General features: G+C 44.9%; 1 protein-coding gene across 4 annotated transcripts in view; it reads left to right on the top strand.

Moving 5' to 3' along the window:
- The first annotated feature begins 215 nt into the window (after positions 1-215).
- LOC137620500 (DNA (cytosine-5)-methyltransferase 3C-like) overlaps positions 216-27,831 on the top strand; it is a 102,991-nt gene continuing 75,375 nt past the window's right edge. For 2 of the 4 annotated variants that reach the window (XM_068350678.1, XM_068350680.1), the window contains exons 1-4: positions 216-322; positions 15,872-16,601; positions 25,188-25,319; positions 27,666-27,830. In XM_068350678.1, coding sequence (XP_068206779.1) covers positions 15,882-16,601; positions 25,188-25,319; positions 27,666-27,830 — 1,017 coding nt within the window. In that variant the 5' untranslated portion in view covers positions 216-322; positions 15,872-15,881. The remainder of the gene's footprint in view (positions 323-15,871; positions 16,602-25,187; positions 25,320-27,665; position 27,831) is intronic. The other 2 variants (XM_068350679.1, XM_068350682.1) reach the window with 2 other exon arrangements.

The following is a 27,831-nucleotide window of genomic DNA, read 5'->3' on the forward strand; positions in this document are numbered from 1 at the left end:
TAAATTTTCTGTGAAGAAAAAAAACGGATGAGTGAACATTTATATTATTGCAATTAGTTTAATTGCACTTACATGAAGTATAGCGATTAATTTATATATTAGCAAAGCCTACATGATCAGAACAAAAATATGTTGAAATAGGGATTTTGAAATAGGGATTTTTTGCGTTGTTTTGGGGATTTTTATTATGAGTTTGGGGAATTTTTGCTTGCTGTCCGTTTCCCGCTGTTCCGTTTGACTGCGGTGTGGTGCCTTCACTAATTTAGTCTAAAACTTTTATTCTTTAAGTGGTTCGAAAGAAGTCCGTGTCCAAATGCGTTTGGTAAGCATCGTACCTTGTTTCTGAGTTAATTTCCTATTGTTGACATTATTGATTAAGTTTTAATCTAAGTTAAAAGAACTTGATGCTTGGTAACGCCAACATGAATGAAAATGGCCGTTCACGTAGTCTCGTATTTTCATCATTCATATATCATATATGCAATTGTCATTTGTATTAAACTGTAGGACAAAGGTCTAGGACATGTCCACATTCATGTCAGGCAGATTAACTTTGATAAGGTAATTGCAAGGGACGAAAATTCTCAGACAATGTCTTAAACAAAAATAAGGCTACCATCTGTGAACCTTTACTATAGTACAATATTCCTAATGAAGAAAATTTAAAGTTTGTGAGGTATATTTGTAGGTCTTTTGAACAGTTCTGATGCCTATGATTGGGGGAAACCCATTTTTATGAATTTAAGACATTTTGGTATTTGCTTATAAGACCATGCTTTTTATATCTAAAGAGCGGAGCCTTTGTACATCACCGGCTAGTTCCTCATACATTGATTAAAAATGGACCTAAACTTTAGCCCCTTAACCTAACCTACAAGCTGTGTCCTTACCTACATACCTACGGGGGGGGGGGGGGGGGGGGGGGGAATGGCCCCCTTGCGCCCTCCCCCCTCGCGCCCCCCCCCCTTACACTGCCGTATTCTAAGGTAGCCATAATAATACATACTGGTGGCCGCTGTCTTACACCCCTAAAGAGCAAAGCTATTGTTTTCCTCTATTACTTTTTCATAATTTAAAACCAATGGACATATGGGAAACAAGTTAAAATTAAAAAAAAACTATAGAACTATAAACAACTAGACTGGATTCCTCTCTTAACGACCTGGAACTGACATCGTCAACGTAGTCGACTAAACAGAAGTTCGTGATACCAGCGTACATTTGATGTATACTGAAAACTTATACGAGATTAAAAATGGAGTAATTACTCAAGTGTCCAGAAAATATACAATTTACAAATAGTTACCCTATTGAGTAATTACTCCTTATTCAATTATATATTTATTTTGAATATATGGGATGTATGTATGATAGCGGCCACCTGTATGTATTATTATGTCTAGCTTAAAATACGACAGTGTAAGGGGGTCTTAGCATTAGGTGAGTAGGTAAGGACATGGCTCGTAGATTAGGTTAGGGGGGAAAGTTTATGTTAGTTGATGTCTATTTTCAATTAACGTGCGAAGAACTGGCCACTGATATACAAAGGCTCCGAATATATATCAAATGTACGCTGGCATCACGAACTTCTGTTTGGCTGACTTTGTTGACGATGTCAGTTCCAGGTCGTTAAGTGAGGGAACCAGGCAATTTTTTTTAATAATTCTAAAGTTTTTTTTTTATAATTTTTACTAGTTTCCCATGTGGCATTGTTTTAAATTATGAAAAAGTAATAGAGGAAAGCAATAGCTTTGTATAATTTGGCTGTATATGGAGAGTGTGGTCTTGTAAACAAATATCGACATTTTTAATGTTTTAATAAACGCAAGAACACTACCTGACCTAAACTAGAGCCGTAGCCATACCTACATTTTTCCCATGGAGAAAGTTGGTCTGACTAGTAATAAGAAAGTTTATGCCTGCCCCAACCAACCATTATATACTGTTTTCCAATTATGTTTTCCCTACCCAAAACCATGGGTTCCCACTGGGGGTCCCCCTTTATCAATGAATATATATAGATAGATAGATAGATATTTCACAGATAGATAAATAGATATTTCACTAAGTATTTAATTGCGATATCAATAAGTTTAATTTTTGAAGAAAACAGGCCTTTTTCAATAGGAGAAACCTTGTTTTTTTTTTTCTTCTTCTTCTTCTTCTTCTTTGAAAGCTTTTCCCGTCTGTAACTTTAATAAAAAAACCCAACCAACTACAAGCCTCCCTTGACCTAAGGTTCTCACCTACCCTAACCTAGAAGTTATAGTCTTGCCTACGTACCTACCAGGGGGGATGTAGTACCTTGGAGGAAAAATAACTGGAGATGCCCTGACCCGGATTAAGGGAAACCAGGTTTTTACCCTTCAAACTGTCAGTTCATGATCCTTCAAGTTAATCTCTGTCACTGTATTGGAATTTGTAGTCAGTTCTATTCAGACCTTTGTTTAGAGACAGTAACCCTTATTGTGCTTTCATTAGCGATGGCTCCTTCCTGTGCTGCTCTTGGTTGTACGAAAAAAAATCAGTTGCCTGCCTTTAGGCAAAAATCAGTAACAACAGTTGTGAGATTATCACAAGCTGTGTTCAATGTCATCCATAGACGGCTACAAAGGTCAACGATTTTACTGTAGTTCATTATTCCAAGGAGTTTGTAACTGATTCACCAATAAGTTGAGCAACAAGTTTAACATTTTTTTTTTTTTTTTTTTTTGATAAAAGCATCACAGGAAGGGACCATCGCTAATAAAATAGCTCAAGAAAATAGTTATCGGCTATAAACAAAGGTTTGAGTAAAACAGACTAAGTACCAGTATGCTGTCGGAGGATTAACTCGGGATCGAGATTTGACAGTCTGAAGGGGTGAATCTGGCCAAACCCTGGCCTCACGGGTTCAGGAAAGAATTCTGAGTCAGGGCATCTCCAGTAGTATTAATCCTCCTAGTGTAGTACGGACCCCTCTGCATCCCCCTTTTAGACTGATATTTTCTGGTTTATTATGATTATGAGGGCAACATCAGGGAAGCTGAAACAGGCTACACCATCTTCTGGAAAGGCAAGGCCCTAGAGGAGCCTCGCATCCACGGTGTCGGCTTCGCCATCCGTTCCCAGCTAGTGCAGCAGCACAACCTCGCTCCCAAGGCCATCAGTGAGCGCCTGATGACTGTCCGCATCCCCATCACGCGGGACAGACATCTCACCCTGATCTCTGTCTACGCCCCGACTATGACCTCAACCGATGATGACAAAGCTGCCTTCTACACCCAGCTCGACCGCACCATCCAGGCAGTGCCCGCAAATGACAAGCTCGTGCTTGGCGACTTTAATGCCCGAGTAGGCAAAGACCATCGCCTGTGGGAGGGAATCATCGGCCGCCATGGCATTGGAAATTGCAACGCCAATGGCCAACTCCTACTGGGTCTGTGTGCAGAACGCCAACTTGTGGTAACCAACACCATCTTCCAGTTACCAAAACGACAAAAGACCACATGGAGACACCCACGGTCTAAACACTGGCACACCCTGGACTACGTCCTGACCAGAGCCAGAGACCGAGGAGATGTCCGCATCACCCGATCCATGCCCGGAGCGGACGACTGCTGGACGGACTATAGACTCCTCATCTCCCGACTCTCCGTGACGACCTTACGACCACCCAGAAGGGCACCTGACAGCGTACCACACCAACGCTTTGATTGTAGTAAGCTCCGCAACCCACAGGTGGCACAGAACTACAAGGAGGCCTGCGAACAACACCTCGCAGACCCCGTGGGTCAGGCCACTGTTGAGCACCACTGGACCACCCTCAGAAACGCCATGGCCCGTGCCGCGGAGGAAACACTAGGCTACACCACCAAGAAACGGCAGGATTGGTTTGATGAGAATGATGCTACCATCTCTCTTCTCATTGAAACCAAACGACAAGCACGCCTGACTTTGGAAAACCAACCAACAGCAGCTAACAAATGTGCTCACAAGGTGGCTGAAGCTGGTTGCCAAAGAGGGATCCGTGAAGCCCAGAACACCTGGTGGCAAAGAAAAGCTGCAGAAATACAGAGCTTCGCTGACCAACGTGACCTGCGCAGCTTCTATGTAGCAACAAAGGAAATATTCGGTCCCACACGGTCATCAGTGGGCAGCCTGAAGGACGCGGATGGGGCCACGACCATCACCGACAGCGAGGGCATCCTGGCCAGATGGAGGTCTCACTTTGAGAACCTCCTCAATGACCAAGCAGACACCCCAGATGATCTCCTGCGAATGACCCCGCAGCATCCCGTCCGTCACTGGATGGCACTACCACCCTCCATCCATGACTTCAACAAGGCCCTGCAGCGCATGAAGCCCGGCAAAGCCCCAGGGCCAGACAACATCCCGTTGGAGCTCCTCACTCACGGTGGCCCCGGTTTGAGGAACCGTTTGATGCTCCTTATACTGAAAATATGGGAGACCAAGACCCTCCCCAGTGACTTCCGCGATGCAAACATAATTACCATCTTCAAGAAGGGAGACAGGGAGAACTGTAACAACTACCAGGGAATATCACTACTAAGCATAGCGAGTAAGATTTTCGCTCGGATTCTCCTCCTTATTCTCGCAGAAGACGTCCTGCCAGAGTCCCAGTGCGGCTTTCGACCTTCCCGCGGGACCATAGACATGATCTTCTGTGCGCGACAACTACAAGAGAAGAGCCTCGAACAACAACAGCCCATAATGTTCATCTTCTGGGATTTGAAAAAGGCCTTCGACAAAGTACCTCGACCTGCCATGTGGGCTGTCCTCAAAAGATATGGCTGCCCACCCGATTTTATCAAGCTGGTGAGTGCCCTCCATGACGGAATGGTTGGGAGAGTCTGCCACCAGAACTCTCTTTCAGACCCATTCCCCATCAACGGCGGCCTGAAGCAGGGCTGTGTTCTGGCCCCAACGTGTTTCTCGCTATACACCGCAGCAATGCTCAACGAGATTCCCCCAGACACACCCTCAGTCGACCTACGTTTCCGCATGGATGGAGGCGCTTTCAACCTCGCCAGACTCCGCGCCAGAACCAAGACCACCTTGTGTGCAGTGCGAGAACTGCAGTATGCTGACGACAATGCCACCCCAGGTCAGACGGCAGAGGACCTGCAGTCGTTAGCTGATGCATACAACTCTGCCTACGAACGTTTTGGGATGCAAGTCAACACAGATAAAACCAAGACCCTCGTCCAACATCCACCAGGACTGATGCTCCCAAACTTCAATATCACAATGAATGACCATCCGTTAGAACAGGTGGACCAGTTCTCCTACCTAGGGAGCATCCTAACAACAGCTCCCACAAGCAAAAAGGACGTGGAGAACAGGATCAGGGCAGCCCACTCCGCCTTTGGCCGACTCAACTGCCGCGTATTTAACAACCACGCACTGACAATGACCACCAAAATAATGGTGTTCAGGGCAGTAGTCCTCTCCACGCTCCTGTATGCATGTGAAACATGGACGCTATATAGAAACGATATTAAAAACCTAGAACGCTTCCAATAAATGAAACTGAGGCAGATCTTGAAAATCCCCTGGGAGAGCCACACCACCAACATTGAAGTATTAGAACGTTCCTTGCTGACCAGCGTGGAGGCCACCATCATCCACCACCGCCTCCGCTGGATAGGACACGTGCATAGGATGGATCCATCTAGGCTCCCAAAGAAAATATTCTACGGAGAACTGACCCAGGGCACCAGACCACGAGGAGCCCCGAAAATGCGCTATAAAGATCAACTAAAGCACACCCTAGCTCTAACTAACATCGATCCTTCCTCATGGGAAGAAACAGCCAGGGACAGGAAAACCTGGAGAAGTACAGTACACCATGGCACTGTGGACTTCGAGGAGAGGAGGAGACAAAATGAGGAGGCTAGGAGGAGAAGAAGGAGAGAGCGATTAGAACAGCCCCGTCCACCACCTACCCTCCCTTGTGAACACTGTCCACGACTCTTCCACCACAGACTAGGACTTAACAGCCACATCAGGCATAAGCACCCACCCCATAGATAGGAGGCTGATGGCTAACGACAGAACCCAATACTCGGACACGAGTGGGCGCCGACGACGACTGACGACGACGATGATTCCGGTAAGGACACCGTTTCTAATAAAAGATACTATTTTTCCCGTAGGAAAACTTCTTTTATTTGAAAATGACATTTATTTCGTTGGTTAATGAACACCGAGATTACAGTAATGTAAGACCAAGTTTCAATGTGTTTTGTTTCCCAACTGGCTTCCTGAAATGGGGGTTTTGATGTATTAGTAAATGATTGGTATATTTTCCCTACTCGCTATCTTGTCTTTTATGCACTTCTGACCCTGATTATTGGGGCAAACCACCCGTTCATGAATTTTTTGTTCCCCCCCTTAAAAAGTCAATTATGGGTGACAGCAGTCAGACACCGGGGTTTGTTTTTGGGTGGGGGAAATGCCAAGAATGAGTGATTTGCTGCAATGATAATGGTCAGAAAGGCTAAATAAATAGAAGATAACCAGTTGGTAAAATATATGGTTCATGTAAGGGGATGAAAATTAAAATATCACAATTTTCTATGATTCTCTTATTATTATTATTATCATCAAATGCTAAGCTACAACCCTAGTTGAAAAAGCAGTATGCTATAAGCCCAGGGGCTCCAACAGGGAAAATAGCCCGGTGAGGAAAGGAAATAAGGAAAAATAAAATATTTTAAGAATAGTAATAACATTAAAATGAATATTTCCTATATAAACTTTAAAAACTATAACAAAACAAGAGGAAGAGAAACTAGATACAACAGTGTGCCCGAGTGTACCCTCAAGCAAGAACACTCTAACCCAAGACAGTGGAATACCATGGTACAGAGGCTATGGCACTACCCAAGAATAGAGAACAATGGTTTGATTTTGGAGTGTCCTTCTCCTAGAAGAGCTTCATGCCCTCCTAATGGTTTTTGCTTCGATGTGGCTCGCTTCATTCGCAAATAAACAATCTTACTGCTCCTATGTTCTGGCAAGTGGTACTTGGATGTTCTGCACACACCAACCCCGTCAATCATTATTTCTGGAATATTTTTTACTTTCGCATGAGCAACAATAGCTATACACTGAACGGAGAGCGTTATCATCATAATCAACTGCCAATATAGATTAAATTACAGTAAATTTCGAAATAGATTGTACTTCCCTCTTGGAGACGTCCTATCATGATGGTAGTGTTGTTGAAACTGAAGGGGAGGGTGGAAAAAACTTGTAGAACAACATCCAGGAACTTGTGCATAAATATTTGGAAACTCCTAATTGGTTAAAAAAAGCCAGGTAATAATTCCGTCATCGTAAATACACAGAAAACTCCCCAAACCGATCGTAATCAATGCATGCACAATAACTCGCCGTCAGTCTCTCAAATGTAAACAATTATTTTAGTGTTATAGATATACTTCACATTTTAATCGACCAGTATGTATGTTATTGTGCCCCAGGCCCCCATTAGATATTTAAAGAAAAATACCAAACTAGCCAGCACCTGTCCATTTCCTAGCGAATTCAAATCTTGCTAGTACATACATACATATACCAAGGCATTTCCCCATAATTTTTGGGGGGTAGCCGACATCAACAAATGAAACAAAAACAAAAAAGGGGACCTCTACTCTCTACGTTCCTCCCAGCCTAATCTTGCTAGTAATTAAAATATATTAACCAAATAATTTTTCTGTTGTGATAGCAAACAAAATATTGCCCTGCAATGTCTTAAGATAAAAAAAAAATTCAAAGACCAGGTTGAATAGTTGAGGGACATTTCCCTCAATATATTTTCTACGAGGCAGCAATCGCCAATCAAGCCAATGCATTCTCGGTAAAGGGACCCGTTGGTGGTAATTACAGAAGGTAGTAATCTATGATCTTTGGGGTATGAGATTCCCACTGAGATGATCAGAGTCGAAAACCGTAAAACAATCAGTTATCTGATTTTAAGATCATGTCTCAAATTATCGTCTTTTAACTTTGACGCCTACCTTGGTTGTTTTGGCATCTTTATATAATTTATTATTATTATTATTGCTAAGCTACAACCCTAGTTGGAAAGACAAGATGCTACAAGCCCAAGGGCTCCAACAGGGAAAATAGTCCAGTGAGAAAAGGAAATAAATGAATTGTAAGAGAAGTAATTAACAATTAAGATAAAATGTTCTAAGAACAGTAACAACGTTGAAATAAATCTTTCATATACTGTAGAAGAAAGACAGATGATGAGATCAGAATATGCAATTGAAGATGAAATGTCATTGGAAGGAGAAAGGAATATTGTAATGAGGTGGGATCATTTAAATATTTAGGAACTATGATCTCTAATACAGGTTCTTTAGAAATGAAGTTTATTGAGAGTGAGAAAAGCAAATCAGACAATGACTAGGTTAAGTAAAATTTGGAAATCAAATTGCCTGAAATTACATATAAAAATGGGGCTGTATATCAGTTTAGTGAGATCGGTGTTACTGTATGGACATGAGTCGTGGTATGACAATGAAACTATATCCAACAGATTTTGTAGATTTGAGAACAAAGCCCCCAGAAGAATATTGGGGAGTTAAGTGGCAGGACAGGATTAGAAACTAAATTATAAGCGAGATTACTTGAGTGCCATATGTGGATGAGATCATGATGAGGGGTAGATGGAGATGGTTTGGGCATGATTTTGGCACTCCATAAGAGATAGATTAGTTCACCAACCTTTCAACTGGGCTCTGCAAGGCACTAGAAGAGTTGGAAGACCGAGGCCTACATGGCTGAGGACTATGAAGTGTGAAGTAGGAGATGATGAGTGGAGAAATATTGATTTAAAAGCGCAAGATAGAGACGGCGGGCAAAATCTAATTGAGGCCCTTTGCGTCGGTTGTCGTGGGAGATGATGATGATGAATATATAGTAAAGAATGGAAACATATTAGCGAATCAACTTGCAACTTTGAGCGTAGTTGGGACTAGAATTGTGGCGGGATGTAAACAAAAACAACCCCCACACCCTTGAATCTTACTTCTGACAATTGTCTCCACAACACAAACTTTCCCCTGACGTTATCATAAACTGGACTCTTAGACTGAAGGGCAACAAAAACAAAACATGACCTTAAAACTATATTTCTCACAAACTAAAACTCAAAAAATTCTGCATTCAAAGTAAGCTTAACATAGAAACCACCAACAACCAAAATAATTACACGTAAAACAAATCATTAAATTCATAAATATACCAAAATAACGTAACACCATTCATATAAAACCCTAACAAACTTAAAATTACCCGCACCCCAATACCAATATTTGTTTATGTGTGGAATTCTGATCCACACAAGGGCCAACAGTCCTTCCAGGCCAATGCCACAACTCTCTGGCAGACGCAACAATCGGTGGCAGACAGATAATTTTGTGGCAATCTGCTACACCTGCCTCACTTGATTGGCAGTCTATATCAGCACTATCATCATCATCATCGTCATAATTCTATAGCACAAGAACAATCAAATCCGGTTCATTAACGCAATCCAGGTCATTAACAAGCGATCAATCCCAAGAGCAGTCGTATCAAATTCCTTAAACAAGCCAGGTCGTCACCAATCAAATTCAAATAAATCTTCTCCCCAAAGGAGGAATCACGGCCTGCCAAAATAAAAAAGAAAAACACTTAAAAGCCGGCTGCCAATGAACAAAAAATCACAACCGACTCCTGCTACAGTCAAATATCCAATGCTTTCGCCCAAGACATTCATCACCGCCCTATCCTAGCTAAAAAAATGTAAACAAACAACCTCAAATATACCGACAGTCTTTCCCCTTACAAACAATCATTCGCTAACTACCCTTGTTCTTCGGTGCGCACCGCGGACACACAAACACACAAACACACGCACACACAAACACATACTCTCTCGCGCACGCGCGATCTAACAAAACTAAAGCAAATGAAATTCTCTCTCTCTCTCTCTCTCTCTCTCTCTCTCTCTCTCCTCTCTCTCTCTCTCTCTCTCTCTCTCTCTCTCTCTCTTTGACAAAACTAAAACAAATAAACTCTCTCTCTCTCTCTCTCTCTCTCTCTCTCTCTCTCTCTCTCTCTCTCTCTCTCTCTCTCTCTCTCTCTCTCTCTCTTTTTTTGGCAAACAAAAAAATAAATTAAAATAAAATTAATCCTCAACATTCCTCCCCCCTTACTTTGCCAAATCCTCACACAACACTTACCTATTTTCTCATTACCCAGTCGCAATCAGGAACAGGGCCTCGGCTTCAAGTAACTGGGCCTTCATATACCTGCACTCTCTCATTCACTTCTTCCATGTCGTTTTCATTCAACGTACTATTACTATTCCCGTCTATGTTCTGCTCGTCTAAGATATCATTCACTATGTCATCTACCTCAGTTTCATCTGGCCCGAAAATCCCACTGTTTTCTGTCAACAATTCATCCATTACATCTAAACCATTTTCTACTTTAACAAAAGAATCATTCATACTGCTTATCATTCTCCTATCTTTCATTCTCGTGTTCGTCATACGTTCTCTTGCCTCATGTAACGAAAAACCACACACACTTTAAGTATCATTCATACTCATCCAAGTTTCATCTGTTTTAATACATTTATCTTCCATACTCACCTGTACATTTACACCCTTGTCCTGCTTATTCTGATTCCCGCCAACAACTACAAAATTTTCCTGTCTTTTATTCCCAGTGAAATTTTCAGACTTCTTTTTCCTTCCATACTCTACTAACACCAATTGCTTATCTTCTAAACCCAATGCCTCACACATACTCGGTTCATACTTGTTCGTTTTCAGCCATTTATTCATACCATTCTCCTGAATATATCTTGGTACCTCCTTCCATTTTCGCAACTGATTGTGGTGTGCCCTAACCTTTTCCACACTACCATCCACACTTACTTTACCTAAAACATAACTCAACCAACTAGAACCAACATCTAACACCTCATATGGACCTTCAAACTTATCACGTACCTTATTGACATTCATTCTTCCTTTTTCAATTACTTCTTTTAACACTTTCTCTCCTACTTTGTAGCTTTCAAATCTCTCATTTGCTTTCTTCCAAACATCTCTATCATTCTCGGACACACTCAATCTCGGTCTTACTATCTTTTCAAAATTCAACACAAACTTACACGGAGACATACCAGTACTCTTGTGCACCGTCACATTATACGCCCACAATGCACGCCCAACATATAAATCCCAATCATTATCACATTTACTCATCATCCGCAAAATTTCTGTCAAGGTTCTTACCGTCCTTTCAGCCAAACCATTCGCACTTGGCATATACGGAGTCGAATATACATGTTCAATGCCCCATTCTCTTAACATCTGCTCAAACACCCATCCAACAAACTCCGGACCATTGTCACTTAACATTTTTGCAGGCTTACACACACTCATCGGCAACATCACTTGACTTACCATTCTCGCTACAGTCTCACTTCTTTTTATTCTTGATGGGTACTGCATACGCAAACTTACTCATATGATCGACCATAATAATCATTCCCACATGTCTCCTCGCAGTCACAGGCAACGAAACACAATCAATCACAAACATCTCAAATGGCTCTTTCATACGTAACCTCAGAACAGGCGGACTTGCATGCATGCTCTGATACTTTCCCTTCTGACAATCCTCACAAGTAGTCGCTACATCCCTACAAATTTGACTCAACCCAGGCGTAAACAACCCCTCTCGCATGCATTCCCACAATTTATTCTTCCCCATATGCCCATACCTGTCATGCACTAACATACACATACTTACAGCTGCATGCATTGGAAATACAGGAACATATATATCTTCATCCATTCCCCTATGCAAAAAATACACAATATTCTTACAAACAATAAATCTTTTAACAACTTTCTTATACGCTTCCAAATCACACGGCCATTCTTCCACCCTAATACCATTTAAAATACATTCACGTAACCTATTTATTTCGAAACATTCACCTTGCATTTCTTCCACCTCTTCTTTGCTTAACAAATCTTCTTCACTCTTTGCAATATCAATCATGCCAACAAAATTCGCCATGAATACACTATTATCCTCAATTACTATTACCTTACAGCCATTCTTTGAAAGCAAACCCTTACCAACATCAACTGACACATGGTGCAACCTCAAAAAATCTATTCCCATCAAAAAACAACTAGGCATTTCATTCTCTCCCATTACAATAAAATTATGTTCAACTATCATACTCCCTAGTTTCACCTTCAACCTCACTTCTTCCCAAACAAGTAAACTTCCCTGACCTATTCCATGAATTCTCACACTCGTACACTGTCTTTTCACTTCCCAATTGTACCTCTCAATTTCCCTGATAACCGACTCATTTACTAATGACACTTGAGCACCCGTATCAATTAAACTACAATATTCATTCTCATTTATATTCACATATGTCATCATCCTTCCTTTTACACCATGCATACATACATTTACTCTCCTTTCAATTCTGTCGCTCACTTCACCAATATGTTCATCATCATATTCACTGTCCTCTATACCATCATATCTTAGATTAAGGTCACTTGCACCATTATCCTTCTCACTCAACAATTTGCAACATTCCTCATTACATTGCATCCTCAAGATATATTCCCTATCATTCTCCTTACTTGCCCTATATTCCATCGGTCGATTCCATCCAAAATACAAATACACAGTTACACCATACAACATGCTTACCACCATTAATATCTTTGATAATACTTCCCCTTCTAGTACACTACTCTCCTCCTCATATACCATTTCTTTTGACACTTCATTCATCACCCTTCTTTTAAGCTCGCTTACGCTACCCGGTATTTCCGTATTTAACCCCTCTTGTATTAACTTACTTAAACCCATTAGGATACACTTATATACCATATCTTCCCCTTCACAACTCTGCTCCACAACTAAACCTTCAGGCAACCTTTCAGAATTCTGATTACTCTCTTTATCTTCCATCCTCCCATGCATCCTCGACATCGCATCTGCTATCACATTCTTATTTCCCAGTACATATTCTAACCTAGAATCAAATTCATTCAAATCCTCTATGGTCCTAGCAACCCTTGCATTCACACACTCTTTCCTTATCATATACACTAGGGGCTGATGGTCAGTACGCACAATGAATTTTACACCATACAAAAATACTTTCAATGCTTTCACACAAAATCGTATTGCAGCCAATTCCCTGTCAATCGTCGAATACTTCCGCTCAGCTTTATTAAATGCTTTACTAACATACGCTATTACTCTCAATAGCTTTTCTCCATTTACTCTCTGCATTTGAACGAAACAACTACCCATACTAACCCCACTCGCATCCGTATACAACTCTAGCATATTCGCATTTTCACTGTAGTCTGGAAATGCCAAAGTGACGTCTTTCGCGGCCTCTTCCTTCAACCTTTCAAACGCTTCTATCATCCGATCATCCCATTTTAATTTTGTACTATTCCTTTTACCCGTCCATTCATTCAAAGGCTTCCCTATACCTGAACAATCTCTAACAAACTTGCGCCCAAACTCAACCAAACCAAGAAAACCTCGCAACTCACGCACAGTCCGGGGACGTGGAAATTCTCGCACCTTATTCACAAACTTGTCACTCTTCCTTATACCAGATTCACCCACTACATGCCCAAGAAATTCCACCTCCCTGGACAACCATGTACACTTCTCAAGCTTAATTTTCACACCAACTTCAATTAACCGCCTCAACACTGCCTCAAGCAACTGCATATGTTCCTCAACAGTCTCGCTCGCAATCAGAATATCATCTATAAAAACAGTCACCTTCTGTCGATCGAAACCAGCCAATACAACATTCATCGCTCTTTGGAAGGCAGCAGGCGCATTAGCAAGACCAAAACTCAACCTTTTAAATTGAAAGTGACAATTTGTACTTGAAAATGCGGTAATGGGCCTGCTCCCCTCTGCCAGAGGCATCTGGTAATAGCCCCGCACCAAATCTAATCTAGTAAAAACTTTCATTCCATGCATCTTATAAACACAATCAGAGGAAGGGTTTACTGCATGGAAAGAGTCTCTCTCTGTAAGTAGGCTGTATCAGGTAAAATATCGGGCTTTCTGTCTCTTGAACGGTGCCGGGTGTTGCCTGTGTATCCCTTCTGACACAGTCATCCCTTGTTTTCCCCCTTCCCCTGTTTCGTTACCCCCTACCCTTGTGCCTGGGGGTTTGGATCCCGTAAGTGTGCCTACTCCTTCCCCATAACAGAGTTCCCCAATTTTGTGGTTCTTGTTGGAGCAACCCCTATGGTTTCTCCCATCATGGATGCATTGTTGTTGTTGGTCGCTCAGACTTTGGTATCTTTGCTTGTAGAGCTTGAGGTTAAGGTTGGAAAGAGGAAAAAACATGTTCATTCTTCTTCCTCCTCCAACTCCTCTTCCTTGTCATCCTCTTTGACGTCTGGCTTGCTGTGACACTTGTACTATGAACAGGTGGTCAAAGAAGTCCAGTCAGCCATTGTTGTCAAGAAAGGTTTCCTTCCTCTCTTTCGGTGGAGTGGCTCCCAGTCACAGCCCCTCACTTCAGGCACCCAGGAAATAGCTTGAGTCTTCAGCTACCCCAGTAGTCATGCTGGATAGGTGTGTACAGTCCCATGTTTAGACAAGGCTCTGGGGTGCCGGCTTGGGGTCCTGTTACTCCGGTAGTGGAGTGGAATTGGTGTACAGCCCTGCCGCATGCCCCCAGAGTCATGGCTTGGGTTTGCTGGCTATTACAGTAGCCAGGTGGGACTGGGATTTGGTCCCTTGCTTCAGGTTCCAGGGCCATGGCTCCGTGTTACGGCCAGCTGTTGCAGGCCCCAAGAGTTGTGCCACGAGTTCCCCGACTATCCCAGTAGCCAGAGGAGGACAAGAGTGTACGGCCACTTCCACTTTTATCCCCCAGTTGTTAGAGGAGCTTTGGCACTCCATCCCCTTTCTGCCAGAACATGAGACTTGCTCCTCCTTCAACCTGCGGTACTTCAGAAGAGCGAATTGAGAGGATGCCACCACTTGAGACTATCATTGAGCTCTTGCATGAAGTGGAAGCCCAAGAGTTGGGGTCAGAGGGACCTTCTTGAGGCTCGGGGCCATGGTCGTTCCTCTTCCCCATTCAACTGAGGGAAGAGTATGAGGAGTGTAAGTACTCCATCATTGAGCTCTTGCATGAAGTGGAAGCCCAAGAGTTGGGGTCAGAGGGACCTTCTTGAGGCTCGGGGCCATGGTCGTTCCTCTTCCCCATTCAACTGAGGGAAGAGTACGAGTAGTGTAAGTACTCCTTACTCCTTCCATCTCAGTGCCTGAGATTCTTTCCCCACTGTAGTCTTCTTTCCTAAGTTCCTCTATTACATTGTCGGTCCTTTCCATGGGACAGAACAATTCTTGGGAGGAATGAATCACCAGAGGAACATAAGTGTACCTTCTTGTCTGGCTGGGTAGGAGGGTACTCGGGATTTGTCTGCTCCTATGATGCTTGATTTTTAGCCGAGAGGTCACAAGTGAAGAGCTTTCAACCCGCCACCTTCGTTCCCCACGTTATTAACTACCCTTTCAACATTTTGAACGGTTGCTTCATCTCGAGCTGAAAAAATACATTTAAAGGACTCGAGTTTGTACAGCTTTGAAAAATACAAATCACTTTTAAAAAATTTTGTATTTAAAAACATTTTTTGGAAGATTTTATGATTTAGCAATATACTTGTATTGCTGTTTGTCAAACCTAAGAGCTTCTAAATGCTCAGATTACTTATACAGTATCTGTTTTAATTATGTTTATTACATAATGTTATATTTACAGAAATCAAAGAATGATGGAATCAAACTATGAAGTACTTGTCCTTTCTGATAGTGACTGTGAGAGTGACTGGGAAGGAAACATTCCTAAGATTGTAAGCACGAAATCCCTGAGCTTCAATATGCCTAAAATTGAAAGCGCAAAGTCCTTGAGCTCAAGTGGAAGTGAATCTGGATTCAGTGGCTTTCGTATCAGAGCAGAAGGTCGTGCCAGCAGAATGCTGTATGACGACTTAGAAATTGTCGAGGAAGTTATATGGGATGGAAGGCCCGGAAACGTAAGGAGAAGATTGCCGCTCGGACAAACAGTTCCTTACAGAGAGAGGAAATTGGGATTTCAGTGGGTGAAAGTCAAGAAAGAAAACACCTCTCCTACAAGTCAATTATCCGAAGAAAACTCCCCTCCTACAAGTCAATTATCCGAAGAAAACTCCCCTCCTAAAAGTCAATTATCCGAAGAAAACTCCCTTCCTACAAGTCAATTATCCGAAGAAAACTCCCTTCCTACAAGTCAATTATCCGAAGAAAACTCCCTTCCTACAAGTCAATTATCCGAAGAAAGCTCCCTTCCTACAAGTCAGTTATCCGAAGAAAACTCCCCTTCGATTTTGGGCAAATCACAAATTTGTATAGATACTAGTAACGTGAATGGCACATACACTACTCCAAAATTGAAGCGACGTTCCTTTGCTGCAATGAGGCCTTCTATTCCCTCCAGCGATCAGAAATGTGAGGTAAGTTAATCACTTTAAACCCCTTTCTGTTTTTGTTAGTGGTATCACCAGTCCTCAAGTTGTGGTTAAGTCAGTGTAGCTCCTGATGTAAGAATCTAGGGAAAAGTGTTTTGAGTATTGGGCACAGTGGTTAGGCTAAAGCAAAGGACCTTGAAATCGGTTCCTTTTTTTTTTGCTCAGGTGAAGCGGTGGCATTCCCCGAAGCTGGTTTTTTTTTTCATTAGCTTGGTATACTAGTTACTGTGGCTTCAATGGTTGAAGCGTTGGCAGCACTCTCTTGTCTAATACACTTCTACCTTAGAACTCAGTTGTATTTTGTACTGATATGAATCTCATCATGTCTAGTAGTATGAATTGGATTTTTTTTTTTTAATTTAGTGAAAGCCTCATTTTCTTAATAGCCTGGTTCATCTTGACAGTATTCTATTCATTTATATTAATTTGTTGTTGTCTCAATATGCAACAGATTGTAACTGAATTCATTCTGGTATTTTAAGTTTCTATGCTGAATAGTCTTTTATTTTTAGTTTTATTGTTGAACAAATTTAAGTTTGTTCCGTAACTGAAATACAAACCACGCTATTTAATATGGGTATTACTTCGGCGTAGCTGAAATGACGAGCCATTAGAATTTTAACGAGGGATTACTACCCCCTCGCTAGTTAGCGAGGGGCTAGGGAGTGGTAGCTTGCTACCCCTCCCCCCCTCACACACCTGTGAATACTTCTCTTTGCTTTTGGCTCGGGTGACGATCAGACGTGTCTGCTCCCACCCTCGCTTACTTGACAGACTTTGATCTTGTTTTTGCTTTTTCTTTTGTGTGTTTGGAAGTTGGCCTCTATCATGCGGAAGTGTCCCGGCTTACCTGACTGCCTTTGTGGTACTTATATGTCAGCGGTCGACATGGACACTCACACCTTGTGTCCTTTTTGTAGGGGTCAACGGTGTGACAGAAATAAAGTGTGTGGTGAGTGTAGGGAGTGGTCTATCTCCCCGTGGGAGAGGTTTTCACTGCGCTGGAAGAAGAAGTCTAAACGTGGCCCCTTGGACGTGTTGTAGAAACGTATCCGGACGACGACGGCGTCGTACGTTCGGCCAAAGTGTTGTTTGAGGGGGTCGAGTCACAGCGAGCTGTTAGCCATCTGGTTCCCCTGGAAATTACCCCCTCTGTGGAGGATGATGGAGACGGAGACGACGACGATGGAAAAGAGGGTGTGTACAGTTCGACAGACGGAATGCCAGGGATCGTGGAGACGTCTGGGGACAACCAGGAAATGGCTCCGGCTGCGACATCCCAACAACTGGCCACTGGGGTTTTATTGAAGAGAGAAAAAAATCCCAAGGACTCTTCTTTCGTAGCCCAAACCTCCTCCGAAGCTCCCACTCGATCGGTCTCTTCCGAGAGGCCGTCGAGTGGTAGCGTAGGCCGTACTTGTGTTCGCCATCCTCGGGGTTCGGGAGAGGGCGTTGCGTCCCATAGCGAGGCAGCTGCTCCTCCTCCCCCGGGCGAGGTTATTTCTGCTAACGTGTCTAATGATGATTTATTGCAGCTATTGGCTTCCTTGGGGCTTCAGGGTTCGCCCTCCAAGGAAGCCCTGTTGGACATAATCAGATTGGGCGCTGCTGTCAAACAGTCGCCGGCGATAACAGAGGTTGACCCTCTGTCTATCGTCGACGTTGTTGTGGCAGAGGCTTCCGACGAGTTAGGTCAAACCTCTGCTTTGGCTGCTGATGTTGCTGAAGGCTTAGTTCCCCCCTCCGAACATCCTTCGAGGGAGGAGCTAAGTCCAACGATCTCTCCTGCAGGTGATTCTCCCCCTCGGGGGAGTTCACTAACAGAGACTCCTCTTCGAAGGACTGATGATGGTCTGCCTGCTGCCCCCAGAGGACGTATCAGACGTAAGGCTCGTCTTCCTCTTCGCCGTAGAGGCCTTCCTTCTCCCCACAAGGGAGTGAGGAGGCGCCTCTTCGGTTATTCGCCTTCGCAGTCCCCTCCAGCGGATTCTCCTCGCCGTGCACCGACCGTTGCAGCTGCATCCCTGGACCTCTTTGCTGATCGTTCGCGATCTCCTTCTCCTGCCAGACCTGCTGACCTCCCATCTCCGTTCCTGGCTGCTGACACGCTGTGGGCGTCCATGCACCCCGTTATTCAACGGGCACCGGTCCCTTCGGGGCCAAAGGGGCTTTCTCACATTGTGAGTAAGTCCCTTAAGTGCCAGGTATCCCCTGCGCGCCCAATTGCTCACAAGCGCTCACCCGCTGTTCCTGCTGTTCCGGAGACTGCTATCCAGAAACATCCTGTTCCAGGGACAACGCGCCAGCGATCTCCTGTTGCAGAGTCTAATCGCCAGCCCTCTCCTGCGCGTAAGCGATCTCCTGTACGCCAGCGATCTTCTCCTCGCCAGCTCACAACTGCGCGCCCTTATCCTGATGCGCGTCATCCATGTCCACGATCTCCTGTGCGCCCATGATCTCCAGCTCGCCAGCGCTCACCTGCGCGCCAACGTTTGCCTGCGCGCCTACGACCTGATCTTGGCGCAGAAGGGAAAAGACTGCTTTCTCCTTCTTGTCAGCGATCTCCTACGCGCCTTCGGACCTCACCCACTCGTCAGCCCTCGCCTGCGCTCGCACATGTTCCTGCCCCTTCTGTGCGCTCTTCTAGAGGTCACCGAGATCCTGCGCGCCCACGAGCAGTCACCTTCGCGCGCAACTGCGCTTGCTGTCCCTACTGCGCACCCTCTGCCTTCGCCAGATCGCGCACCTTCACCTGCGCGCCATCGCTCGCCAGCACTCCCACTCGCCTGCGCGCCCCCTCGCCTGTGCGCAGTTGCTCACCTGCGCGCCATAGCTCGCCTGTGCGCCATCGCTCGCCTGTGCGCTATCGCTCTCCTGTTCGTCAGCGCTCACCCACGCGCTCCCTCGCCTTAATCTCCGCGCGCACGCGCGAACGTTCGCCCGCGTGCGATTCCCATCGGGATTCACAGCGCGAGGCTTCAGGAATGAGAGCATCCAGGTCGTCTTCTTCACACACACACACACACACCCGCGCGCAAGCGCAGATCAGCGCGCTCGCAGGAGGTGGGGAAGTCTTCAGATAGGTCCAGGAACCAACCTTCTTCTTCTTGCCTTTCTTTTCAGGCAGGCCCAGTTGTAGTGTCTACTCCGAAGGATCGCCCGATTCCCTTCCCGCCAGAGGGAGTCTCTGACACATCAGCTGTCAGTAAGCAGCCATGGTTTGGGTCCCTTATCAGAGGTGTCGTGCAGGCTGTCAAACTTGCCTTCTCTGAGATGGGCCTCAAATCAATGGCAGCTCCGACCCCACTGAAGAGAAGAGAGGAGTAGAAGTCATGGTAACTTCTCCCAGGGCCAAGCTGGCTCCTAGGAAATCCTTGAGGAAGGCTCCTTCCCCCCCTCAGACTTTCTCTCCCTCTCCTATGGACGAGGATTTTCCGTCCTCAGGGGAGTCTACCAAGGTGAGACGTTCTCCCATTGCACCAATGGGAGAAACCCCACCTCGAGCAGGAGAATTGTCTCGGGTTGGGGCGGAGAAGAGCCCCAGACTTCGTTATTGGAGTCCTGTATCCCTCCTAGGAGGGAACCTAAGGACTCTTAAGACCATCCCCATGTCTTCTTCTAGGATTCGACCAGAGCCAACGAGACCCACAGAGAACGTCCACGTGTCCCCCCAAGTAGAGCCTTTGGGGACGGGAGACTGCTGCCAGTTCTCCAGGAGGAGAGCAACAGGAGTCAGAGCATGCCTTCTGGCAGGTTCTGACCCTGATGAGGCATCTCAACGGGTTCCCGGACCCTGAGATTCCTCCTCGAGAGGGCAAGGACACGGTCCTGGACCGAGTCTTTGGCACCCAGAAGCCCGCTAAGGCCAATGCGGCTTTGCCCTGGTCCCAAGGGGTGAAGAGTGCCAGGGATAAGGTTGAGGGCCAGCTCTCCGAGCTCGCCTCCTCTAGCCGTTTCACTGCCGGCAACAAGCTCCTCCCTCCTCCTCACATCCACCAGAGGAGGTACTTTGAGGAGGTCTTGTTTGACTCTTCCCTTACATCACTTTGTGGAAGGGCTGACCAATGGAGTCCCTCTCGAGAGGCTCTAGCCGGCAAGTGACTTTCTCGGCGACAGAGATCCTAAGTCAGGAGAAGGTCGCGAAGTGTGCCATGGAGGCTACTTAGTGGCTGGACATCAGGCTGGGGTCTCTTGGCATCCTGTTGCGATCCGAGGACCTGTCTAAGGAGAGCACCAGGAAAACCCTGGAGACCTTCCTCCTTTCGGGCACCAGCACCATTGAGTTTCTGGCCCACCAAGTCTCGAACTTGTGGGCCAATTCCATCTTAAAACGACGTGATGCGGTGGCAGAAAGGTTCCACTCGAAGGTCCCAGCCGTCGAAGTCAGCAGGCTCAGACATTCTTCCCTCTTGGGAAAGAATCTGTTTGAGCCTAAAGATGTGGAACAGGCAGCTGAGAGGTGGAGGAAATCCAACCAGGACTCTCTCCTCCAGAGGGGTCTCACATCAAAGCCCTATAAACCTCCAGCACCTCAACAACCTCGCCCGTCCAAGACGACGAAACCGGCAGTGGCAGCAAAGACGACGGTGTCCAAACAGCAGCCCTTTCCTGTCAAAGACAAGAAAGGCAAAAAGTCCTCCAGGGGAGGGAAAATTCCTAGAGGGAGTGGCCGAGGCCGCAAACACTAGGATTGGCAATCCCCCTGCATGTCCACCAGTGGGGGGATGCCTACAAAGTTGCGCGATCAGGTGGCAGCAACTAGGGGCCGATTCCTGGACGATTTCCGTAATCAGTCAGGGATATCGCGTCCCGTTCACAACATCTCTACCTCCCCTGACAGTGGATCCATTGTCGTTGAGCTCCTTTGCCATGGGATCGGCAAAGGGGCAAGCCCTACGGGCAGAAGTCGAGATCATGTTAAAGAAGGGCGCTCTCCAGGAGGTCGTCGACAGTTCCCCAGGCTTCTTCAGTCGACACTTTCTTGTAAAGAAGGCGTCTGGAGGCTGGAGACCAGTCATCGACCTCTCAGCTCTGAACAGGTTTGTCAAACAAACTCCGTTCAGCATGGAGACAGCAGACACGGTCAGACTTGCAGTGAGACCTCAAGACTTCATGTATACACTGGACCTGAAGGACGCGTACTTCCAGATCCCAATCCATCCGTCTTCCAGGAAGTACTTAAGATTCAGCCTAGACAACAAGATCTACCAGTTCAAGGTGCTGTGTTTCGGTCTCTCCACAGCACCTCAGGTATTTACCAAAGTGTTTACCCTGATTTCTTCGTGGGCACACAGGATCAGCATCCGTCTCCTCCGTTATCTGGACGACTGGCTGATCCTGGCAGACTCGGAGTCGACCCTTCTTCGACGCCGAGACAAGCTTCTAGGAATTTGCCAAGATCTAGGGATCATGGTAAATCTCGAGAAGTCTTCTCTGCTTCCAACTCAACGACTGGTATATCTAGGCATGATCTTGGACACCAATCTTCACAAAGCCTTCCCATCAGACAACAGGATAGCAAGGCTGAGGAGGGTCGCAGACCCTTTCCTCAGACGGGAAGAACTCCCAGCCCAATCGTGGTTACGTCTCCTCGGTCACTTTTCTTCCCTGGCTCGTCTAGTTCCCAACGGTCGCCTCAGGATGAGATCCCTGCAATGGCGACTCAAGTCCCGGTGGAATCAAGGCCTCAATTCCCCGGACATTCTGGTCCCTATGGGTCCTGCGGAACGGACGGACCTTCTGTGGTGGGTGACAGACGAGAATATACGAAAGGGAGTGGATCTTCTCGTCCTCCCCCCAGATTTGATGCTGTTTTCGGACGCCTCAAAGAAAGGGTGGGGGGCCCATGTTCTGAACCACAGGACCTCAGGCCTGTGGTCAGAATCAGAAAAGTGCCTCCACATAAATCTGCTAGAAATGGCGGCCGTATTCCTGGCACTTCAACAGTTCCAACAGTACCTGGCGTGTCACTCCTTGGTGGTGATGAGCGACAACACCACGGTAGTGGTTTACATCAACAAGAAGGGAGGTACCTTTTCAGAGCAGCTATCCCATCTTGCAGTAGAGATACTGAGATGGACCGAAGTCCGCTCGATTCCACTATCAGCTCGCTTCATTCCAGGCAAGAGGAATGTGCTCGCCGACAGTCTGAGCAGGGCATCCCAGATAGTGAGTACCGAGTGGTCTTTGGATCGTCTAGTAGCCAACAAAGTCCTGACTTTGTGGGGTTCCCCGACGGTGGATCTGTTCGCGACAGCTTTGAATTTCAAGCTTCCGGTGTACTGCTCCCCAGTCCCGGACCCCAAGGCACTCTGGCAAGATGCCTTCCAACAATGGTGGGACAACATCGAAGTATACGCCTTTCCCCCGTTCTGTCTGATGATGAGGGTACTCAACAAGACCAGAATATCGGTTAACCTGTCTATGACCTTAATAGCTCCGCTATGGCATCACGCAGAGTGGTTTCTGGACCTTCTGCAGCTCCTGACGGAACTCCCGAGAGAACTTCCTCCACGACACGAACTACTCAAACAACCACACGCCAACATCTTTCACAAAACCGTAGCTTCGCTTCGGCTTCACGCCTGGAGACTATCCAGCAACAAGTTGCTGAAAGGATGTCTGGACACCTGCGAAAGTCATCCGCAGGGGTCTACCAGGCAAAGTGGAGAGTTTTCTGTGGTTGGTGTCGTGGAAGGGGTAGCTCTCCCCTCGATGCCACTATTCCAGCAATAGCGGAGTTTCTCATGTATTTGCGGGAGGAAATGCGCCTTTCAGTCTCGGCAGTGAAAGGCTATCACTCAGCCTTAACTCTTGCCTTCAGGCTCAAAGGAATGGATATTTCTTTCGCTGGAACTTTTTCTACTCATACGAAGTTATGAACTTACCTGCCCTCAGTCGGAAGTAAGACCTCCTCCATGGAACGTGGTTCAAGTTCTCAGGTCTCTTAAGAGACCTCCCTTCGAACCATTACGCCAGGCTTCTGATCGCCACCTGACTTGGAAGACGGTGATCCTACTTGATTTGCCCTCGGCCAAGCGAGTCGGCGAACTTCATGGTCTCTCGTATGACGTCGCCCATTCAAGGGGATGGGGGGAGGTAACGTTCAGATTCGTCCCTGAGTTTGTTGCTAAGACTCAAAATCCAGGAGTGCCGGACCCTCGGTTCGACTCTTTCCGGATTTCAAGTCTTCGTTCTGTAACAGATGACCCAGACCATCTCCTACTGTGCCCAGTGAGGAGTCTGAGGCTCTATCTTAAGAGAACAGCTGCAATTCGTCCGCGGGTGCAGGCATAGTTTGTTAGCACCGGAAGGACGAAGAGGAGGGTCACTATGAACACTCTCTCAGCATGGATTCGCAGGGTTATCCATCATTCCCTGAATCCTGACCCTCCTCCGTCACGTCGCCCTAGAGCACACGATGTCAGGGGCATTGCTACGTCCCTGGCCTTCAAGAAGAACTACTCAGTGACGCAGGTTTTACAAGCAGGGGTTTGGAAGCGTCAGACGACCTTCACAGCCCACTACCTGCAAGACGTGACCCACAGGAGGCTCGATACGTTCTCTATCGGCCCTGTGGTGGCTGCACAACAGCTGGTTTAAACCTCAGGCTCCTCAATGGAGAAGTAGCAGATGGTTGAGGGCATTGTTACCCGGTTTTAGTCTGCATGTATGAAAAGGTATGCCTGGCCCTTATTCTTTTCTTCATTCTCCCCTCTTGGGGAAAGCAGCATCCTGGGTTCTCTGCACAGCTGACCTCAAACCACTGCAGGTAAACTATGTTTCCTTGTGTTCCTAATATTAAGTTAATATTGTCACGTCCCCATACCATTACGATGTGGTATTGGGAGCATCCTATCCTGGAATTCCATCTAAAGGATTTCTGGTCAACTTCCTAGGACGAGTCACACTTCATTCCTTCACACACAAGCTTACGTAGGCCGCGGTCCTTGCAGAGCAAGGGACTTGCGAGGTGTAGGGACTCCTTATCTTTGAGTACTAACACACTCAGATACTGAGTCCCCGGGAAAAAAGCCAAAAGCCAGTAATGGCTGGGACTTACCACCCTACCTAAGGGTTGAGTCACCCATATTAAATAGCGTGGTTTGTATTTCTGTTACGGAACAAATGACAAATTCGTAGATAATTTGTATTTTTCCTAACTATACAAACCTTAGCTATTTAATCAAACTTGCCTGCCAGCCACATCCCCCGGGAAGTCCTACCTCTAAGCAAAGTGAAGTATTCGCAGGTGTGTGAGGGGGGGAGGGGTAGCAAGCTACCCCTCCCTACCCCCTCGCTAAGTAGCCAGGGGGTAGTAATCCCTCGTTAAAATTCTAATGGCTCGTCATTTCAGCTACGCCGAAAGTAATACCCATATTAAATAGCTAAGGTTTGTATAGTTAGGAAAAATACAGTACAAATTATCTACGAATTTGTCATGTTTTAGTTTACATACTGGATAAACCTAGACTTTCCTCAGATATATTTGGTCATTCCTTTACATGGGGGATTCTTAAACCATATTTATATGCAGCTTTTCATAAGATATGTAATTTTCTCTATACTTAGAAACGACTACGTTCCTCTCAGGCAGAAGAAGAGCCACCATCGTCACCCATAGATACGGATGTGACAACGCTTGATGATTCTGATGATGCGGAGGAGAATACAGATGAAAATGAACAAGCTACGAAAGAAAATGTAGGTGTAGAAGTATTTCTCGGAGAACTAGTGCCTTTTAAGTTTTTCTCAGTGTTATATTGTAAGCTTTGTACTGTATGCAGTACTCCGTGTCTTGTGGTTAACCCTTTTACCCCCAGGGTTTTTGGAAATTTCCAACCCTTAACCCCCAGGTTTTATTTTTTTTTCAAGCACATTTTGCAGTATATTTTTTTTTAAATTGCTCTAACAGCCTTAATTTTTGTCATAGAGAGGTCAGGTTGGTCTCATTCTCTTGGAAAATGCCTGAATTTTCTCAAAAAATTATCAAAAATATGCAAAAAAAATTTTAAATAGCATTTTTTTGCAAGGACGTACCGGTATGTCCATGGGGGTAAAGGGATGAGTTTTGTGAAACGTACCAGTACGTCCTTTTGGGGTAAAAGGGTTAATAGATGTTTAATTATGGAAAACAGTGGTTTTTTCCTTGCAAATCTTTTTACGGTTTCAGATTCTAGACTTATTTATTAGATTGAAGAACAGTTGTAGTTCAACATATACCTCCTGGTTTCATGGGTAATCTGTAGCTAATCTTCCATGAATTAACTGACAGCATCTACCTGAAAGAGGTCTAATACTGTAACTATAAAATTATTATTATTATTACTTCTTGCTAAGCTACAACCCTAGTTGGAAAAGCAGATGCTATAAGCCCTAGGGCTCCTACAGGGAAAACAGCGCAGTGTAGAAAGGAAATATGGAAACTACAAGAAAGTAATTAACAATTAAGATACATCTTCAGAACAGTAACAATATTGAAATAAATCTTATATATAAGCTATAAGAACTTTTAAAAACAAGAGGAAGTAAAATAAGGTAGAATAGCGTGCCCGAGTGTACCCTCAAGCAAGAGAACTCTACCCCAAGACAGTGAAAGACAGAAGAAACAGACTGGAACAATTAACAAAATACCAAAATAAGAAAATCTCTTTAATAGAATAACAAATAAGTTCTTACTAACAGATCAATATAACTTGTAGCTTTTTATCTAGTGAAGTAGTGGAGAAAAGAGGAAAATAGGACATTGAAAGCTTGTCTTAATAATTGAATGTAGATAGGGTTAGCAACGAAGTAGTGAGGGTGAGAACGGGTGTAAGAAATGCTTTAGTAGCAAGAGTGGATATGAATATGTTGAGGTGGTTTAGCCATGTTGAGAGAATGGAAAATGGCTGTCTGCTAAAGAAGGTGATGAATGCAAGAGTTGATGGGAGAAGTACAAGAAGAAGGCAAAGGGTTGGGTGGATAGATGGAGTTAAGAAAGCTCGGGGTGATAGGGGGATAGATGTGAGAAAGGCAAGAGAGCGTGCTAGAAATAGGAATGAATGGCGAGCGATTGTGACGCAGTTCCGGTAGGCCCTGCTGCTTCCTCCGGTCGCCTTGGATGACCGCGGAGGTAGCAGCAGTAGGGGATTCAGCGTTATGGAGCTTCAGCTGTGGTGGATAACGGGGGAGGGTGGGCTGTGGCACCCTAGCAGTAGGCTACCAGCCGAACTCGGTTGAGTCCCTTGTCAGGCTGGGAGGAGCATAGAGAGGAAAGGTCCCCTTTTTTTTTACATTGGTTTGATGTCGGCTACCCCCAAAATTTGGGGGAAGTGCCTTGGTATATAGATAGATTATTATTTTGATTGATTTGAAGTTCTCTGGCGTCTTGACATTAAAGGTCGTGGAAACTAAGTACCATTAATTTAACAAATTCATAAATGAATAAATGCACAAATAAATAAACTACAATTATTAAAATATTTTAAGAACAATAACAACATAAAAGTAGATCTTTCATTTATAAACTATAGAGAAATAAGGTAGAAAAGTGTGCTTGGCTGTACCTGCAAGTAAGACAACACTATCCTAAGACAGTGGAAGACCATGGTACAGAGGCTATGTCACTACCCAAGAGTAGAGAACAATGGCTTGATATAGGAGTGTCCTAGAAGAACTGCTTAGTTATTAAAAGTATTTTAGTTTGGATGTTGTGTAGGAGGGCTGACAGCACCGTCACAATACAGATACAAGATATTTCATTTAGTGTTTGTTATACAGACACCAGAAAAAGGAAAAACTGGCTGAAAGTTTAATTCTTATGCAGTATGTGAATTCATGTATTGTTTTAAAGTTTTATAGTTTATATAAGAAATATTTATTTTAATGTCACTGTTCCTAAAATATTTTATTTTTCCTTGTTTCCTTTCTTCACTAGGGTATTTTCCTTGTTGGGTCCTCTGGGCTTATAGCATCTTGCTTATCCAACTAGGGTTGTAGCTTAACAAGTAATAATAATAATAATAATAGATTGTAAGTGAAAATTCACTAACTAAAGTACTTTTTCAGAAGGGAAACAGTCCAGAGAAATCGCCTCAAGAAAAGGAAGATTCAAATAAGGACCAAAGCCTGGAAAGCTCTGATATGGATTCTAGTGAGAACCCGAAGAAGAGAAAGTTTAAAGTCCTTAAGGTAAATTTAGAAGATTGCAGAAAAGAGGCCGAAAAATATATTG

This window comes from Palaemon carinicauda, chromosome 27 (genome assembly GCF_036898095.1).
Source record: "Palaemon carinicauda isolate YSFRI2023 chromosome 27, ASM3689809v2, whole genome shotgun sequence".
In the NCBI taxonomy this organism is placed as follows: Eukaryota; Metazoa; Arthropoda; class Malacostraca; order Decapoda; family Palaemonidae; genus Palaemon; species Palaemon carinicauda.